We start from the raw sequence: 17,804 nt of genomic DNA, 5'->3' as shown, positions 1-17,804 counted from the left end.
CGCACCCCCCCCCCCCCCCCCCCCCCCCCCCCCCCCCCCCCCCCCCCCCCCCCGCCCCCGCCCCCCCCCCCCCCCCCCCCCCCCCCCCCCCCGCCCCCCCCGCCCCCAACTCGGGTCATCGGATCGCAAGAGAGAGGGTTCAGGGTTGGGCCGGGGAAGCGCCCCCAAAACCTTGCCAGGTATGCCCCAATCGTACAACATCAATGCCCTAAACACGAGTTCTACCCAATCCTTAGCTATATATTTAGTATTGCCTGGTAATAATATGACCTTCTTTGAGAACTTGCAAGTTGCCACCATCATCGCGTCAAATTGATCGTATCCGGCCAATGTCCATGGCGTATTTGCTGATGGAATCTTTGGTAATCTAATAATATAGTCCCACGCCACAGTGTGATATGGTTGAGCTGGGCTATTGATGGGTAGAAGTTCTCCGTACGGTTTCGAACAGTCGATTTGATTTTCGTGGCAAGGATCCCTGGGGCGTCCTCGCGGGCTGGAGCTGGGGAGATACTGGAACATGGAACGCAAACACATGACGGTCATCCGGATGCACCTCTATTCCCCAGTAGGCATGTTTTAAGTCGAACTTTGAAAAAGACTCAACAGACGGATGAGACAGATGGTGATGTACATCAGATAGCAGCGTGATATTGGTCCCGGACACATCCTCTTCAACTTGTCGATAGTCGAATGTCAAACGCTGGAACCACCCGGCTTTTATGAGTAGTCCCCCTGAGTATCTGGGTGGAGATGGTGGAACTGGTGTTGGTGATCGAGTAGATAGTGAAGTGGCACGTGGTCGTTGTGGTGTTCGGGGGGGATCTGATCTGTTACGTCTGTGATCCCGCGCTACTATAGCTTCCTGAATCTGCCGTGTTATATTGTCACGTTTTTCTCGGTCAAGAATGTATTGATTCGCCTGTCGTGCCGCTGCTCTGGCTTTGACCGTGTCGACTATCCATTCAGGTGGGTATGGCGATGGATCCTGGCTCTGAGCCCGGTGCGTCTGTCTCACTGCTGGTTCGGTAGTCTGATGCTTCTGTCAGGTAGATTCGTCGACGACGCGGCTTTCAGGTTGCGTGTAGGCTGGTAGGGAGAATGCGACAGACTTGCCCGCTCCCGTTCCGGCTATGTGTATGCCAATCTGGTGGGTGTGGAGCCTCGCTTTTTAATGCAAAAAGACGTCCTGGCCGACCTCTTTAAAATCTGCACTCGGTAGCGCGAACAGCCTAGTCTAACATCCACAGCACACCACGGCATAGAGGAAGGAAACAAGGCTCTACAGCCGACCGATCTTTATGACCTCGAGCCCTTCGTGTACGCCAGTCACACGCCTATGTGAGCCTAGAAAGCGGCGCCAATCAATTGATTGCGTTGTCGTTACCCTTGATTACTTGGCGTTATAGGAGCTTTTCGATTTCGTAAGAGCCTTAGGTATTCGTTGCTATAGCCCTTAACGATAATATGCTTGGCTTATGGTTATGGTTTTTTAAAGGTCGGCGTCTTAGTGAATTACTTAGATATAACCATGCTGCCGGAACAGTGTTGTCAATGCGCCGACGATTGGGAATCTTAAACATATGAACGAAATTGCCGTGCCATCTGGCGATACTTAGAGTCCATATTCTTGAGTTCGATTCTGGTAGGTCGGAACTCTTGTGTATTATAAAGAGCGTAAAAAAAGAAATACGATAGATTTAGATCTCCAGATATGGCTCCCGGTCGAGGAATTAGCTCTGGAGCTGATGTTGAGTACTGTGCAACCATATCTTAACCCTTCCTGAGACGGATAGAGAGAGCAGACTCCCATACTGCGTCCTCGAATCTGTGATTCTGGCGTAGCCGCCATCCCGCCGGTTTGGTTACCGTAATCCTTGGCGGGTTACCGTAATCCTTGGCATACTATGCTTGAGTCGTTCCGCTGAAAAGCGCCCTGGTCCTCCTAATTCCTCAACCGACCAATCAAATTTGCCGAGAAGGCATTATAGAATGGTCCATTCTGGGTCGATCCTCACAATCTCCGTGTCTAACTCTTTGGCGTCTTGACCGGAGATGATCTAGTAGTAAATATTAGCGACAATATAGTAGAAGGATGAAGATACGACGGGCGAGAGATCTACAGAAGTAAAAAAACATTATGATATATTACGGGTTGGGGGTACCAGACACTCACCGATCCGGCTTCCAGCTCTGTCTCACTGTCGACATCTTCCCAGCTACCATCGTCGAGTAGAGGTTCCCATTCACCATTGTCTGCAGACCTATAGTACGGGCCAACTTCCTGTACCATTCTTAGATGTTGCTCGATATAATAAATACGGAATTGAAGGGATTCACGCTCCAACTTCAAGTACTTGATGGTCTCCGTGAGTAGCATAACTCGTCGTTCCAGATCGTCAGCCTCCGCACTGAGCCTCTCGGTGCCTACTTCGAGAAAGCTGTATGACTCGTCGCTTCCCACGGGTGACAATGCTGGGGATGAGGGAGGTGCAGCAGGAGGGGAGGGATCTTCATCCAAGCTATAGTGATGAGAACGACAGTGGCGGCAAAAGGCGCCAGCGGTCACCACAAGGGTTACAGGGCAGAAGTGCTTGACTAGACGGCTGTAACTAGGTTCCCGATGAGATTGTGTTTGCGGATATGGATACGGCTGAGGCTGAGGTTGAGATTGAACCGAGCTCTGTAACGAGAGCCGAGATGAGGAATAACAATGGCTTTCGGCTTGATCCAAGGATGAGGCCGAGTCTGTTCCGGGTGTCTGCTCGCCAACACTCGTCGGGATTTCGAGGTATTCTTCTAAATTAGAAGACATGGTAGTCTCATTTAGTTCCATGGCGTGCTCTTAGAAGTTGCAGTGTGTAAAGCGAAGGATGAAACCCCTAAGTATTTGTACAGCGAAGTCGAAGTAGGAATAGAAAAAGGAAGCATTTGCTGTAGACTGGAACGGTCTTGAAAATAGTGTGCGTTCAACCCCTTTTGCTGAACCCGTAACGGACAAATAGGACGAGGGTTATGAGTAGGACAGCAGTAGAAACAAATATTAGGAGGAAGAGGGTAAGAAAAATGGTTATAATGAGCTCATACGATTCCCAAGTCATAGTAAGCAAAACAGTATGCGTATGTACATGTAGTAGGATATGATGCCTTCTCCCTTTCTCCTGGAGTTCAAGGAAGAGGGAAGAATATGATAGCCAGTGAGTTCCATTTCGAAAGGAGGTCGACAGACTGGGGCTATATATATACCTGATAAATAGATATGGGTGAGAAGTTGCTCGAGCCTAGGAAGCTGATATTAGCTGAGAGACATTTAAATATATCAATAGTTGGGTTGAGGCACTAGATGGCTTAGAATCAATAGAACCTTCGTATAGCCATGGTAGTCCTATACCAATGATGAATGAGCATGTTGACACAGAACCTTGAGTAAACTTTATCTTGTACGCATTCTCTTAGTCGCCTGTAAATGAGATGGTTACGTCCTATTAGGAACTTGATCCTAGTAAACTCTGTCAATAATTGCTTCCGCAATTATTCCAGAGAGTTATTTATAACGTAATAAAGATATGATATAAGGTTTAATTGTTGAGAAGTTATAAGCATTTGGAATAGTCGTGCAAGCACTTTCTTCCTCGCTAATGGCTTACATCAAATAGGTGGTGAGTAACTTTGGTAGGTAGCTTAAAGGAAGGAGGTGAAGACGAACATTAAATAAAGGCGTAAGCTTTGGGAAGCTATAGCCACTAAATCTTGTATAGTAAACTGAATATCGCAATTCAAAAGTATTCTTCTCTAGTCTAAGTACGCTAGTTGGTAAATTTTTCTTCGAAAGTGTTTCAATCTTTGCCAATATAACATTTTACTATAATATGCTTCGACATATAACTTACTTCTTATCATTGAACTTTCCAAGCTCTGATATCGTTTAGCCGAAGCTTTTTACAAGGTGTGAGATGGTAAGTATGGTGGTTGAAGAGCTAATGGTAACACACGAAAAAAGTTGGAATACGACGATAATTCGAACTTCGGAATGTGAGTGGTTAGACTACCTAGGTAGGTATGTAGATGTATGCTGTTTGCATAAGTCCTGATTTGTTCATTAAATTGCATAACAGTCATGCGTAAGGTATGAAGATAACAAAAATGTTGAGTTACTAGAAAGAAGTAAAGGCTACGTAGAATCTGATGCCTCACTTCCGGTTACTAGTTAGATGAACAGGCTCAAGCCTTGATGAGATTTCAAACGTTGAAATCTTATGATGAGTCTTTTGAAATACATAGGTAACCTTGGGGAATCTGGATTAGCCAGAAGATGATGGCATACCAAGGGGTTGGCTGCGCTTACGCAGCGCTTGCCTTTCAACCTATTAACAAGCCACCTATGTAAGTACACATATTGCAGGACCTCCGTAAGTTGACACATGCAGCACATGTAAAAAAGATTCCCGGGAAGACGGAGTTAGGATGATTGTTACAGGTACATATCTTCGAATGATAGCTAAGAGGAGACTCCCGACGATACCATCGGACATTTTTTACTTACCTGGAAAGTGCTCGCATGTCCATTATATACACTCATCTAGATTGAAACCCTCCCACCGCCTCGTTCATATTTTAAGGATATACGCAATAAGGACAACACTTCATACCATGCTGCTCCAAGACGTTACACCTCAACACAAAAAGGGAGGTAAGTATCTAGAATACGACCTAAATGCAGCAGCCAATCAAAAACAAGCCACCTCGCAAGCCGGCAGAGCTGGCTAAACACGGGATACCCTCTTCGGTGTGCATTGAATGCGGTGGGACAATGGGGACCGACGGTCGACCCGGTGTGTTAAGATTGCACCTATGTACACTCTATCTGTATATGAGGATGGATATCATCTCTAGTCGCTGATAATAATACCAAGAAAATTCCCGCATCCAAGATAATAGGAAAGAAAAGAAGCAGGCTCAAGTTGGTAATGTGTCAGGCATCGTGAGGCCGCCTAGAAGTTTTCCAAACTCCTCAATGGTACAATATAAGGTACCCATGTACTCATAAATACTCCAAACCGGAATTAAGAATTTGGGGGCAGGACAACGTTGAAGAGGGGTTTCTGTCAGTAACCCATCCCCCACCACTCAGCCCCTCATCCGTATTTTGGCTGACTAGAGCTGTACCCCTGCCGCTCTCTTACTGACGGCATACGCCCTCAAGACCCCCGCATCTGGGGGTTCCGCGTGGGCTAGTTCATGCCCTTCGTTGATCGTCCTTGGATTTGGAGCAGCTGTCGTGTCTCAGTACAAGACGCGGGAGAAAGGAAGAAAACAAGTTCGGGCATTTTGCACAACCCGTCAGACCGGCCTTCCTCAAGTGAGTGACCATGACGTCGCTGCAGACGGAATTTGAATATACATTTCGTAGGTTGGTGATGGTTCAGTTTGTTGCTCGCTGCTTGTCTTTCTCCTTGGACTTCCCCTCGCCATCATCCGTGTAAAGTCTGTTTTGATCGATATACTGGATGACAGATGCTGGAATCAAATATTGTACGCTCATGCTGTTAGGTTCAGATTAGCCAGCCGGACTAAGAAGTTCAATAGCATAGATATGTACTTACTCTCGCCTAAGGAATAACCTAATCTTAGTACTGCTCACATTATTTTGTATCATTTGTGCGATGACGTGAATATTGTCTTCCCACTGCTTCAGATTGGCTAGAGCTTCGTCCATGTCCGTTCCGTCTCTTTCGACGATCATGGCTCCATAATTGCCTAAGATGTGGTCAAGATCTTTCTCAGCCCAGACGCCAGGCGTAGACATGGTGCCGATTAGGTCTGCGCCTGCTAGTAGCATGATCTTGACTGGCCTTCGAGTTTCGCCATCTGCAGCCAGAACGCCATTGCCGGCTTGGTTAATTTCGTACTCGAAGTGCTATGGCGTTTCGGGTTAGTAACCATCAATAGGTACCGGGAATAAATATGAGGGACTTTATTTATTCACAACTCATGATTTTGCGATATAAGTATCTAAAGGAATTTAGTATGTACTCACGTCTAACACTTTGGCAGTTGGCATATAGTCGGGCTGAAGAGCCTCCCACGGATCAACCATCAGCCAACTTGAAGTTTCTTCGGCTGCTAATTCGCACATGCGCACTCTGTTATATGAATCGCGTATTAGAAAACCAATTGAGCTGATATAATAAGTAGTAACGCCATGAACAGCGCCGAAAAAGGACGTGGCTCATGACTTGCCTGTGGCGTGACTCTGCCAATCCAGCTTTCTTGTAAGCGTCGCTCACCGGTGATAAGTCTAGAAACATATTAGATCTTAGGCTTCACTGTATGTACTACAATGGACCAAAATGACGTACAGCCTCCGACAACCTCATACTGAGTATTTATGCGGGCGTAATCGTTGGCCATCTCAAACATTCGGAGATGGAGATATGTGATGGGGGAGAAACTGCCGCAAGCGACAAGCACTAGCGGAGTGCGTTCAGGATCGGTTTGCCGTCGCAGAAGCCGGTGTGCAGGAAAAGTGTAGTTTTCCAGTGTCATGGCCGATGCTGCCTGCGGCGCTGGCCCCGCGGCGTCGTTCGTCATCGTGGTCGAGTAGGATCGGGCGCTCGCACTACTAACTACAACGACTTTTTGAGGGCAATATATCGATAATACGATCGTAGGAGTAAATCAATCAAATGCGGACAGATCTAGAAACTAAATTTCTTTGTGTATTTAGTAAGTTAAGTTTACAGAAGGTGTACAGTTGAGAATTGTAGTCGTACCTGTCAGTTTTGAATGGGAAGTTGGTCAAAGGCACTTGGAAATAAGTCCAAGTGGGACTGCCTAGGATATCTTGTACTTGTGACTTTAAACAATTGCGACCTAGAAGGCTCCAGTAAAGTTTAGCTACGGCCGTGGTCGGCGATGCCCGGCTTTTAGTAATTGCCTTCTTTTTTAGCTCTTATGTAGTGAACATTATTCAGGTAGATACATATCTTGTTCTTGTACTTGATTGCACCGCTATATTGGGGATGATCTTCTATGAATACATTATGAAGCGAATCATTAATCGGATATCGGCTAACTCATTGCAACTACGACCCTCTGAAAAGTTGAGACTTTGCAATGTACCTAAGTTGAGACTTTGCAATGTACCTAGTAATTAGGACAATTCGGCCTTCGGTGCTAAGAAATACTAACAGTCATTTATAATAAATAACAAATGATTGTAATTATAACTGTATCGGGATGGAATCTATATTCCGTGAATGCAGATGTACATAGACTCGGTTAACAATATAGAATAATACGACCTCGCTGTCTCCGTCTCAGGCACCCCGGTTATGGATGTTTTGTCTAATGGATCTGGCACAGTGGATTTCGCGGGGTGAGCTAAATGTGAGGTTGGTAATATTTTCAGACCGTCACGCAATTCAGTTACGTACACCTAAGTACATACCGAAGAATGTCCTACACTAAGATTGTGGGACATAACCTAGGTAGTGGCCCGTGTAAGAAGTTCAATTGCATTTGCGTTTTAGGAAGAAAGAAGAGACTTCTCCAAGGTTATTCTCGGATTTCTTATGTCGTACCCGATTGAGTCGCTTAAGTCTAGTTCACTTATTAGTATCAAGTAGTAACCCAAATATTATTCAGTTCATATAAATACGGGCTGGGTCTGAGAAGACACTGATGTCAACTACATATCTATGGTCGTCTATATCAGCGGAAGCTAATTCTTGTTTTGTCAAGGCTCCAAGCTATGTAGCTGAGCCGCATCCTGTCCACATGCCCGCAAAAGTCGTCTCAAGCAAAAAGAGAAGTGCTATGCAAATTTCCTGGATGCTAAGGACGTATCCGAGTGGAAACATAGATCCTTCGAGATTTCTCTTAACCAACCGCCAAACAATGGATCGTCAGAACCCTTGTCGTTACTGCCCTGAAACGCCGCCAATGTTCTCCTGTATGATGCATTGTGTATCAAGGACCCAAGAGTCGTGCACGTCGCCAAAGACATTAGACGGCCAACGCTTGAAGGATAACTCGTAGCGGCAATCATTACCTTCTCCCCGTAACGAGGTACGACCCAGTCAACACCTCTGCCTTCCACCCATCGGCGACAAGTGCTTTGAACACGTTGATGCGCAGCCGCGATTTCCCGTCCGAGCTGTGTCTACCTAGACCCGTCACGACGGTAAACCCTCGCTTCGCTTTTCGCGCTCTATCCTCTCCAAGGCTTTGCCACCACCTCTGTACCCGGTCGAGCGCGATTTCGACGCCGTCCTGCACCGTGACGCCGTGGAGGTCGATCATGTCTTCTCTACTCTTCGAGTCGACAAGATAGTTAGCCTCGACGCTGATAGCTTGGCGGAAGCTTGCAGCTTGTTCGCGGGCACGGTTCGCATAGTATGCACCAGCTTGTCTAAACAAGGGGTCGGATCTTCCCTTTTTGAAAGCAGCCGCGGCGGATGTGAACGAATAGTTTCTCGATTCGGCAAGTGATTTGGAGGCGGCTGCAGCCGCCTCCAAGCTTGTGGGTTGGGTGGAGGTCCGTAGAGGTAATCTAACTGCCGCTGTCCGCATGCTTCTAGGGCTTGTAGGGGACTTCGGCAGTTGTGCCGATTTTGATACGTTGATCACTTGGGGTTCGTCATCAATCTCCCCCAAATCAGACGCCACCAAACTATACGACACATCGTATTTCAAGTATGCCGGCTTCTCGAAGTGATCTGCTAGCATTCGGATAATGTCTAAAGCATCATCCTGTGTAGAGCAGATTTCAATAGTCGCCTCGACATATTCTTGAGGTACCCAAGAAAAGTCTTTCATTACCTCTTCGGCGTATGGTATTAAATGAGAGTCTGAAGATGGCAGACCAAGAGCAATGTAATTTTTGAGGATCCCAACCACCGTGGCTCCAGGAGAGGCACCGTGGTGATAGTAAATGCTCGTCACCTCTGAGGGCGTTAGGTTGAATCTATCAGATATAAGTGCAATGTGATCTATAAAGTTATTAGTCGCAAATCACTTATCAACCTAACGGCTCTGTTTTAGACATCAAATCTCTCACCATTCTGTACCGGATCACTATTACTGATCTCCTCGGACGTATTTTCTGAGGTGTTAGGTTTAGGTGATGTCACTTTAACTTTTTTCTTCTTCTTTCCCTTCTTCTTTTTCTTGCTCGAAACATTATCCTCGTCAGACACATAAAAGCCATCAACGCCTTTAGGGCGCTGGCCTGTATGCTCAAGCCACTGAAGATTGAGGAGTTCGTCCATGGCAAGACTTGCGTCACCCTTCGACTTCTGCAAAGCTAACTTTATGTCAATGGACTTGAGCGAGGCAAACATCTCAGAGAGTTGAAGTTCCTTCTCGCCATCGCTTAAGCTGTCGAATATGCCAACGTGGATAAGTCCTGGACTCTCGCCAGAGGAACTTTTGGATGATCCCGAAGACGCAAGGCTTGGCGGGATAGAACTTTCCGTCGTGGCAGTGAAGCCACCAACACTCTTAGCATCGCTGCTAGTAGTTCCCGCAGCTTCTGCGTCATCGCCTTGGTTTGAGGAATTGATATCTACAATACCATCGGCGCCGAGCCCGCTCGGATTAAAGCCGGTGGCTTCTTCTGCGACTACATCTCTAGAGATGGTCAACAGGACTTGCCGTGCGGCAGCAAATTCTTCGGGGTTTTCTAGGTTATAGTCACTAGAAATCGACAGGATGGTGGTCTCATCAAGGAGCGACCGAAGCTCATCCTTCACCCTTAGATTAGCATAAAAAGCAAAATCCAGTAAGACGTGATTAATAATCAATATAAACATTCATGGGTAGCACTCGGGTTTGTTTATGTGGCTTCACAGAAACGAGCAAGCTTAGATAGATGGCTTAAGGCAAGGGCAACCCAGAATTAGTTACATTCATGGAATTCCTAAAGACATGCAAGGCCTATACGTTGTGTTGTAATATAGAAGTAGGTATATCGACTCACTATTAATTTCTTGCTGTGGTATTCCATATTTCAATCCAAGCCCCAAAAATCTAGCGATAGCTACACTGTAAACAGATTCTATAGTGGAAAATATTGCGAAAGACCAGAACTGTAGAGCCAAAAACCTTGATGGTGTCGTCGACGCATGATAAAGAAGAGTTGGGATATTAGGCGACAGTCGACTTGATATATGATCAGGTGGATGATTCACTCGTGGTGTCGTTTGATGGAAAGATGTGGGCGAATTGAAACGGAACCTTAAGGTGAACAAGTTTCCAGCGTGCTTATTGGTGCGCTGAATGCGGTCGGGGAGTTTGTTGGTAGCAGAAGAATGCAGGTGCCCGCCTAATGACCTGGTGGCTTGCGGACCGGCGCTAGAGTTTCCCGTACAGCTGGGATGTCGTCATTGGACAGTACTTAGGTACTTACATATCTACTTGGTTGAACACATGGCAGTACATGTACCACTATGTACTATATACATACACCATGATAGTAGAATCTAGATCTTGCCGAACATGCCGAACATAACTCATATTTGGGTATTAGATCTGGCTGTAACTTCGAGTTGAGATCTGGAATCTAGATAACAATATGGAGACCTTGGAAAATTCATCACAGGCTCTAAAACTCCGCACTCCACGTCCCTAATTCTCTATGAAGTCTCTATTTAGTTACACGTACCTGACAATAGCAATACACCAATACACCCAACCGGTATGGATCTCTTCCGATGCCCTAAAACTCCCGGGTCTCACCAATATCGCAAACATCGAAAACGCCCGTCTCCGCCAACCCCTTCCGCTTCAGCGCCTCCCTCAGCAGCTGCGGCGGCTGCAGCACGGGCTCGGGCGTCATGACCCAGGTGCCCCAGTGGATGCCCATGGCCCTCCTGCACCGCGTGTCGGAGAAGATCTCGACGGCGTCGGACGGGTTGGCGTGGACGCCCGAGAACAGCTGGCGCGGGTGGTACGCGCCGATGGGGATGAGGCCGAGGTCGAACGCCCCGAACCTGTCCCCGATCTGCTTGAACTGCGGGCACCGCGGCAGGTGCGCGTACTCCGGGCCGTAGTCGTCGACGCCCTCGGGCACCTTCGGCACCGCGCGGTACCCCGTGTCGCCTCCGAACCAGACGGACTTGGCCGGCTCCCCCGAGACGACGGCCCACGAGGCCCAGAGCGTTTTGTCCCGGTCCATGCCCGTTCTGCCGGAACCGTGTTGGCAGGGGAGGCAAGATATCCTTGCTGTAATGGGGCCCGAGAGCTCTGAATTGCTACCATTTTTGGCATCCGTCTCGCCTTTGGCAGCTTGTGGGGTCAGGATCATTTCCGCCTCCTGCCACCAGTCCATCTCCGTCACGTTTTCCAGGCCCCCTGACTTGAACCATTTCTCAAGCCCTAGACCAACGAAGAAGTGTGCATTAGGATGGTGTTTATGAATTTCCTGAACGGACGGATATGATAGGTGATCATAATGGCTGTGACTAATGACCACGGCATCTACGAAAGGCAGGTCTGCGATTTGACAAGGAGGCTCAGTGTACCTCTTAAAACCGAGAAATCCAACAGGCGCGCAACAGTCTTCAAAGACAGGGTCAAACAAAACCCGTAGCCCCGAAGGATACTCTACGTAGTAGCACGCGTGCCCAAGCCAAGTAGCACGTAGTTTTGACGACGAAGTGCGCGTTGGTAGAAACTTCGGTTCTACCACAGGCACAAGCTTCTGCTCTAGTTTCGGCTTCGGCCAATTAAGCGTCCCCGAATAATAGCCCCTAAGTTCTGTTGGTCAGCTCGCATAAACAGAGATTATGATGATAGCGTCAGCATCTGGAGACGCACCACATTAACGAGAAGATGTCCTTAGGCGTGGGAAAAGTGTATGAGGGGTACGGGTTGCGAAATTTAACAGTCTTCCCACAACGGTCTTTGACATGATGTGCTTCGGGATCAAATTCCTGGGCTTCGTCGGCGCTGGCTTGCGTCGGGCGTACCGTGACAGTGCTATGGTACGCTGCCACCGAGAGTGCAACAGGAATGGCTGTCATACTGGCTCTTTTAGTGAATTGGTTAGGTGAAAACGCTGGTCCTCTTCTAAAGAGAACTCGAAAACGAAGGTAAGAAGTCATGAGTTGGTTGGTGATTTTTTTTTATATAAGCGGGAAAGCGGACGTGGGATATATATTACGGGAATAGGCTCCAGGTGCGCAACGTGGTAGGTAGCATTGCTGGTTCTGCAATTTTCGTTTGTTCTCGAAATATGCAGTGCCTGGACTGGTTGGCTGGCGCGCGCAAAGAGTCTATGACGGGCTCGGATTTAGCGATGCAAGGAGTTAAGGATCCCCTAGGCACTTGTCTTACATAACATACGTATCTTGCAGGTGCCTACGCATAATATTAACCTATTCCAGCCTTAGATGACTTGATTCGAGAGCTTAGCTCTTCGGAATCGGGGCAATTCTTTGGTGACCACATATTGTTATTAAAGCAGTAGAAGAATACCGATCTAACTTTAGCCCGTACCTTACTCGCGGTAGTAATTTAGTGCGCAGTTGGCTGTCTTGGCAAACCCGAATCCATGGGATATTCGGGGGTTATTCCAATGGATTTGGGAAAGCCAATGGAAGACCTATGTAAATAATGAATAGCAACGGAATGGACAACTAATATGGATCAGCATTCAAGACCCAATCATGGATTATTTCTCAATGTTACAACTATACGCGATTATCTCTCTTGACTTAAGACGAGGATTCTAGATACCTAGGTAACGAGTCAAAGAATTTCGTTAAATCAGATTTCCAACATGCAAGTCATCATTATGAGGATTCACTTTCTATCCACAGACTACCGTAAGAGTGCGCCTTAATTCCTCTATATCAAACAACTAAAAGTGACAACCTCTCCTTCCCTATCCTCACCATCTTACCGTCAGCACGGCCCTAAGCATCTGTAATACATATCTGCCCCGTCAGTTCACCCCCCTAAACTCATTCCCTCACTCGCACTTTCACTTCGCACTCTCCTCTCCTCCCCCCTCGTCTTCACTCGCACCATCCTCCTCATCCTCCGCCGGCACCCACACCAATACGCCATCCTTATCGCCCTTCATGCCCTCGGTGGGAATAATCTTCAGCACCTTCTGGAAATACTTATCCCGCACCACCAGAGTCGGTCTAATCCACGCGCCCCTCACCAACGGCAACAGCCTATACGTGACAGTCCTCCTCGCGACCGGCAGCACGTTCAGCGTCGTCGTCTTCGCGCCCGAGAACGCGAACTCGTCGCTGGGGTCCATCATCAGTCCGAAGGTGAGGAAATGCGAGGACGGGTTCTCGATCGTGATGTCTAGGAACAGCAGTTGCTCGGCGGACGACGATAGGCCGGGCGGCGGTGCGTAATACGAGACGCCGGCTAGGACGCGGGGCTCGGAGGTCGTGACGAAGAAGCGGGGGAGAGGTAGGATGGTGGTGTTCACGGTATTCTCCGGTGAGGTGAGGCGCCGCCACTTAATGGTGAAAGCGAGGTCGGCCGTGGCCGGTGCCCTGTCGTCGAGGTCCTGCTTCTGGGCTACGAGCTCGAATTGAGCTTCCTCGATCGTCTTGGGGCTGATCGTGACGCCGTCTCCGGCCGTCGTCTGGGTTTTGGACGTCGTGCAGCGCGCGTTGCCCTGCGTGGAGAGGACATTTACGTCGAGATCTAGTATAGCCAGGTCTTCGTGTGCAAAGGAGGCGTAACGGGTGGCAAGCGACCATTTCTGTGCTATTCCTCGAAAAGAGCCGGCAGGTTGGTCCCTTTCGGGTGCGTGACGAGGATCTTCAATGCTAAAATAACTCGGCCACTCGGAATGTAATCTAGGAGACAAGTCGTAACTCGCCTCAAAGGGGTTGACGATATTTAGGTGGTAGGTTTCTTGCTGGATGATCGGTGTTCCTGGATCCGACACAAGATGGTACCGTGCTTTCACCAATAAGTTGCAAACGATAGGACCCTTGGCCGGATCAAGGATAATTTTAGCTCTTATGGATTTAGAGCTTGGTATTGTTCCAAGTGGTATTCCATCAAGTTTTGATTCTGCGGGCTCTGCCGAACTTGGCCGTTCTCCGCCGTCTTGATCCTGTACTTTAAAGCTCGGGACGTCATGTCCAGAGAAAAGTACATCTAATTTAGTGATCGCATCTACATCTTCTTCGTTAAGGACCTCCAGTTCAAGCTCGATAGATTCGCTTGCGTAATACTGCTCAAGCGTATTCACAAGCCTGACCTCCATCTTAGGAGGCCTTGGAAGCACGTTGATTTTGTGCGGATTTATCCGTGTAACTTTCTTCCTGGATGATGATTGAGAATACCATAGACCCACCGAATTGGTATCCCGTATTCCAATTGTGTATCTGAGTATGAAAGATTTCGGAGCCATTGATATCTGTATTGAAGATGCATTTGCATCACCAGGCTCACGTAGCGCGACGTCCATTTCAAAGACCCGCGTTTGACCTGGCAATACGGTTAAGTCGTCCATTCCCTCCAGGATAATCGAAGTTGTCTGAGAACCCGTCTCAGAAGAATCGTCGGAATCCTCATCATCGGTAGCCTCCGCCTCGACTAAAGCTGTCTTTGTGACCCGGACTTTTGGAGACGACGATGTCTGCTTATCCCCGGGATCATGTTTTAGTCGTATTGTGCGTAGACTGCCTTCAAACTCGACTCGAATTGCACTTAAGACCACTGGGATGGCATCCGGGAAAGCATTAGAAGTAATCGAAAGCTGAGCAGGGCAGCTCTGGCCCGCTTTTCCTTCTTCATTCTTGAAGACGAAAGAAGCTTGTATGAATGATGTCACATGCTCGTCGCTGATATCAATAAGGGGTTGTCCATCGACGGCCACGCCGTCTAACGCCTTCGTTATGTCGTAATGCCAACCTGGCCGCCTGGAAAATCCTACGATAGGTGTTAGCCTCCTAAACTATTAGATTAATTAGTCGATCTCGCTCACCTCTATTTAGAAGCTCCCAATCAATAGCGACAATCAGATCTTTTTGGCCAACTTTCACAGCTGCACCCCTTAAAATCCAACACACAGCTTCCATGATATCCCACCGCCCTTCCGTGCGAAAGGACATATCTCTCCACAGAGGGGCTAGTAGGTTCATGATGTCCTTCCACCTTTGCATCCTCTCAAACTCCCTAGCGGCCTCAAGTGCTAGTTCTGCTGAAGTCCGAATTTGATGTCGCTTTTGGAATTCATTTCGTGCTAGCATCAAGCGATCAAGAATCAATTGGCTATGATTGACACCGGTCCCAACCGACGGATACTCATGGTGAGGCTCTGGGCACATATAAGTATCATAACTATATCCTTTTCTCAGTTGAGATGCCGAGGACTGGTCGGGAGATTTCCGATCATCTTCGGGTATCGACAACGCCAGCCTTCGTCTACTGGATAAGTGTCGTGCAGCAACTCGATACCAATAGCCCTGATGATGAAGAAGCTCCCATGGCTGCAGGCGCTCCGCCGAAAGATTCTTTTCCGGCGGCCGGTACGGCAAGATAGCAGACGGTTGTAATTCAGGAAATTGTACTTTTTCGATCAGGTTAGCCATAACCGTGCTCCATATTGCTTCCCAGGCTTTCCACCCGTAATTCTGCGTTCCTCGGCCCCTTCTATCGACTAGATCACATATCCTGTCATGATGTGCCTGCCATCTCCTGACAGCGGCAGTACTTTGGCCAGTCCATAATAAGCACTTCAAGGATCGAATAGTTATTATATCAGCCAAAAGCCGCGCATCGTTAAATCTAGGACTCCAACCCGGAATCGTTTCGAGAACGTCGGCACCGAGTAAGGTGTCGTAAGCTTGCTCGTAAGAACGTAAGGCAGTGTCGATTTCCTGGCGGAACTCTGCAAATACGGCTGTTTTGAAGTCGTAGCGAACATTCCAACCTTGCAAAGATAAGGTGTGAGAAGTACCGGTGGTAGGGGGGATAGTTGGCTGCGGCGCATATCCCCTTGCCTTCTTTTTACGCGCATGTCTACCAAGATCACGATAGTATTCGGTCGCTTGATCGAATACCGCGGTTAGAACACTGTCGACCGCATTCTCTAAGTCTGCCTCAGGTCGTTGGGTAGGTAGAACGAAAAGTGAATTCTTCGGATCCAATCCAGTGCTCCTCCTAACGTTCTCCAGTCTTTCCTGAAACTGGCCTACGGTACTTGGTGACTGGTCACTAAGTATAACCACAACAAGCCGACACCTATGGCCGGATTGGCCAATGGCATTCTTGACCGCATTTATGTCCGCCTTGAGTTGGTTATCGTGTAGGGTAGCGAGCGTAGAGTCAGAGGTTAAACTATAGAAAGTCAAACATATACTAGGGACGAGCTCCTGGTGTTTTTGAAGCCATCGTGTATCTATTAAACCATCTGGATATAGACTAGAACCTGGACTAAGAGGAGAGAATGGCGAGTGAAGGATAAGTGGAGATGAAGGCTCCTCGAAGTTTTCGGGGAGACGAGCGCGACGAGGTGGCAATAGGAATTCCTAAGAGTTGAAGTCAGACTCGCCTCTTACGATACCCTGTTGTGCGATGTATGCAGCCATAGTTTTAAATATTGAAGACATACCCTCCCAATAGGTTTGATCTTAAATTTGTATCTCTTCGAAGAGTCTTGGGAATTCCACGGAAGATTGGTAGCGTCCCTCTCTTGAATGCATCGAAGAATGATCTTGGCCTCCCGACTCTCTACAGGCGGTATCTCTGAACGGACAAGAACGGCCTGCTCTCTAAGGCCTGGGTCTTTTAAATTAGACTTGGTAGGAGCAGTGCTGAGGCCGGAGACGATGAGGAATGGGACATTATGGTCCAGGCTACCTGCTGGATAGTCGTCCATTGGTCTATTGGGGCAGGGGATCGGAAGGCATTTGCGTAGTTACTTGTGTGAACGTGATATGTTAGGAGCTTATCGTCTCGGTGTACGTTTGCATTCGACTCGAATCATCCAACTCGTCCCCTTATATGCGATGCGATTAGTTATAAGACTCGAAGCTAGATTCGCATTGCTCATATTTTGCGTACGACTTACCTAGGTGACTATAGCGCTGTCTCCGAGAATCCTATTGGCCAATATATCAAATGACGCACAGCTAAGGTAGCAGAGAGATCCTCATTATCGCATATACCAGAGAAGTGCTTGATGTGTTCTGAGATTGCACCATCTCGAACTCCCTCATTTGCAGTGGAAGAGTATTCCTAGCTTCAGTGACCTCACAGTTCCAGAGTTCTAGCCTCACTAGCGGCGTTTGCCGATTAAGTGGGCTACATTAAAAGTCGGAAGCCCGGCGGTAGCTACTGCCGCTCTTCTAGTATTGTGTGGCTTGGGCTAAAGCAATCGTTCCCTCCCTAAGGCTACGTACTTTCAACTTAAAGTAGGTATGCAGGTGTCCACATATGCATAAAAGGTTAGTACAACTTGGAATAGCTGATTAAAAGTACACCCTTAAGTATTTTTAGAGAGGAAATACATCCGTGGATGTCAATTAAAGCCGATGTCCTGATTGGCGATCCGTGCGCGCACTGCGGGCAGCACCTTAAGGTTAAGCCTTGAGCCTTGTTCATTGAATGTTCCCAGCTCTGGTCGTGTCGTTACGAAAGTATTCTTTTCTTCCACAACTCATAAACAATTTCCCTCCTCGTCGCCAGTGAGCTCTTGATATCACATCGCCTACAGAGTTAAACAGTGACGTTTATTAGCCTACCCGTGTTGTTCTACTTGAGTGTCGTGTTCACCGAAAATAAAACCTTCTGCCTCTTACCCACCTTCGCCAATC

General features: G+C 47.9%; 5 protein-coding genes across 5 annotated transcripts; all 5 read right to left on the bottom strand.

Moving 5' to 3' along the window:
- Nucleotides 1-1,877: 1,877 nt before the first annotated feature.
- Nucleotides 1,878-3,305, bottom strand: F4807DRAFT_35253 (uncharacterized protein). Its single transcript, XM_047995477.1, has 2 exons — nucleotides 2,177-3,305; nucleotides 1,878-2,060 (listed from the first exon to the last, which is right to left on the bottom strand). The coding sequence occupies exons 1-2, from the start codon at nucleotides 2,834-2,836 to the stop codon at nucleotides 1,986-1,988; spliced, it is 735 nt and encodes a 244-aa protein (XP_047855856.1). The 5' UTR covers nucleotides 2,837-3,305; the 3' UTR covers nucleotides 1,878-1,985.
- A 2,117-nt stretch (nucleotides 3,306-5,422) lies between these two features.
- Nucleotides 5,423-6,591, bottom strand: F4807DRAFT_458910 (Nucleotidylyl transferase; the record flags this gene model as incomplete). Its single annotated transcript, XM_048001284.1, has 5 exons — nucleotides 5,423-5,543; nucleotides 5,604-5,917; nucleotides 6,038-6,143; nucleotides 6,253-6,298; nucleotides 6,360-6,591. The coding sequence occupies 5 exons, from the start codon at nucleotides 6,589-6,591 to the stop codon at nucleotides 5,423-5,425; spliced, it is 819 nt and encodes a 272-aa protein (XP_047855855.1).
- A 1,458-nt stretch (nucleotides 6,592-8,049) lies between these two features.
- On the bottom strand, nucleotides 8,050-9,819 carry F4807DRAFT_458909 (uncharacterized protein; the record flags this gene model as incomplete). The annotated part of the gene is made up of 3 exons (XM_048001283.1): nucleotides 8,050-8,993; nucleotides 9,062-9,749; nucleotides 9,814-9,819. The coding sequence occupies 3 exons, from the start codon at nucleotides 9,817-9,819 to the stop codon at nucleotides 8,050-8,052; spliced, it is 1,638 nt and encodes a 545-aa protein (XP_047855854.1).
- Nucleotides 9,820-10,720: 901 nt separating this feature from the next.
- Nucleotides 10,721-12,026, bottom strand: F4807DRAFT_458908 (Metallo-hydrolase/oxidoreductase; the record flags this gene model as incomplete). Its single annotated transcript, XM_048001282.1, has 2 exons — nucleotides 10,721-11,753; nucleotides 11,821-12,026. 2 exons carry the CDS (start codon nucleotides 12,024-12,026, stop codon nucleotides 10,721-10,723), a joined length of 1,239 nt encoding a protein of 412 aa, XP_047855853.1.
- A 658-nt stretch (nucleotides 12,027-12,684) lies between these two features.
- F4807DRAFT_35148 (Gryzun, putative trafficking through golgi-domain-containing protein) lies at nucleotides 12,685-17,333 on the bottom strand. Its single transcript, XM_047995463.1, has 4 exons — nucleotides 17,060-17,333; nucleotides 16,601-16,987; nucleotides 14,972-16,517; nucleotides 12,685-14,916 (listed from the first exon to the last, which is right to left on the bottom strand). The coding sequence occupies exons 2-4, from the start codon at nucleotides 16,865-16,867 to the stop codon at nucleotides 12,989-12,991; spliced, it is 3,741 nt and encodes a 1,246-aa protein (XP_047855852.1). The 5' UTR covers nucleotides 16,868-16,987; nucleotides 17,060-17,333; the 3' UTR covers nucleotides 12,685-12,988.
- Between the last annotated feature and the right edge of the window lie 471 nt (nucleotides 17,334-17,804).

Source organism: Annulohypoxylon truncatum (assembly GCF_022578515.1).
Source record: "Annulohypoxylon truncatum strain CBS 140777 unplaced genomic scaffold F4807scaffold_10, whole genome shotgun sequence".
Taxonomy (NCBI): Eukaryota; Fungi; Ascomycota; class Sordariomycetes; order Xylariales; family Hypoxylaceae; genus Annulohypoxylon; species Annulohypoxylon truncatum.
Note: the sequence above shows the minus strand (reverse complement) of the source record. Positions and strands in the feature narration are given on the sequence as shown.

What these genes read in the sequence shown, in the direction of transcription:
- F4807DRAFT_35148 (XM_047995463.1), bottom strand. Translation starts at nt 16,867, where the DNA reads ATGGACGACTATCCAGCAGGTAGCCTGGACCATAATGTCCCATTCCTC. An exon ending in AGATCAAACCTATTGGGAGG is followed by an intron (nt 16,518 to 16,600) that starts GTATGTCTTCAA and finishes TTCAACTCTTAG; the next exon opens with GAATTCCTATTGCCACCTCG. An exon ending in TTGGGAGCTTCTAAATAGAG is followed by an intron (nt 14,917 to 14,971) that starts GTGAGCGAGATC and finishes CACCTATCGTAG; the next exon opens with GATTTTCCAGGCGGCCAGGT.
- F4807DRAFT_35253 (XM_047995477.1), bottom strand. Translation starts at nt 2,836, where the DNA reads ATGGAACTAAATGAGACTACCATGTCTTCTAATTTAGAAGAATACCTC. An exon ending in CAGAGCTGGAAGCCGGATCG is followed by an intron (nt 2,061 to 2,176) that starts GTGAGTGTCTGG and finishes ATTTACTACTAG; the next exon opens with ATCATCTCCGGTCAAGACGC.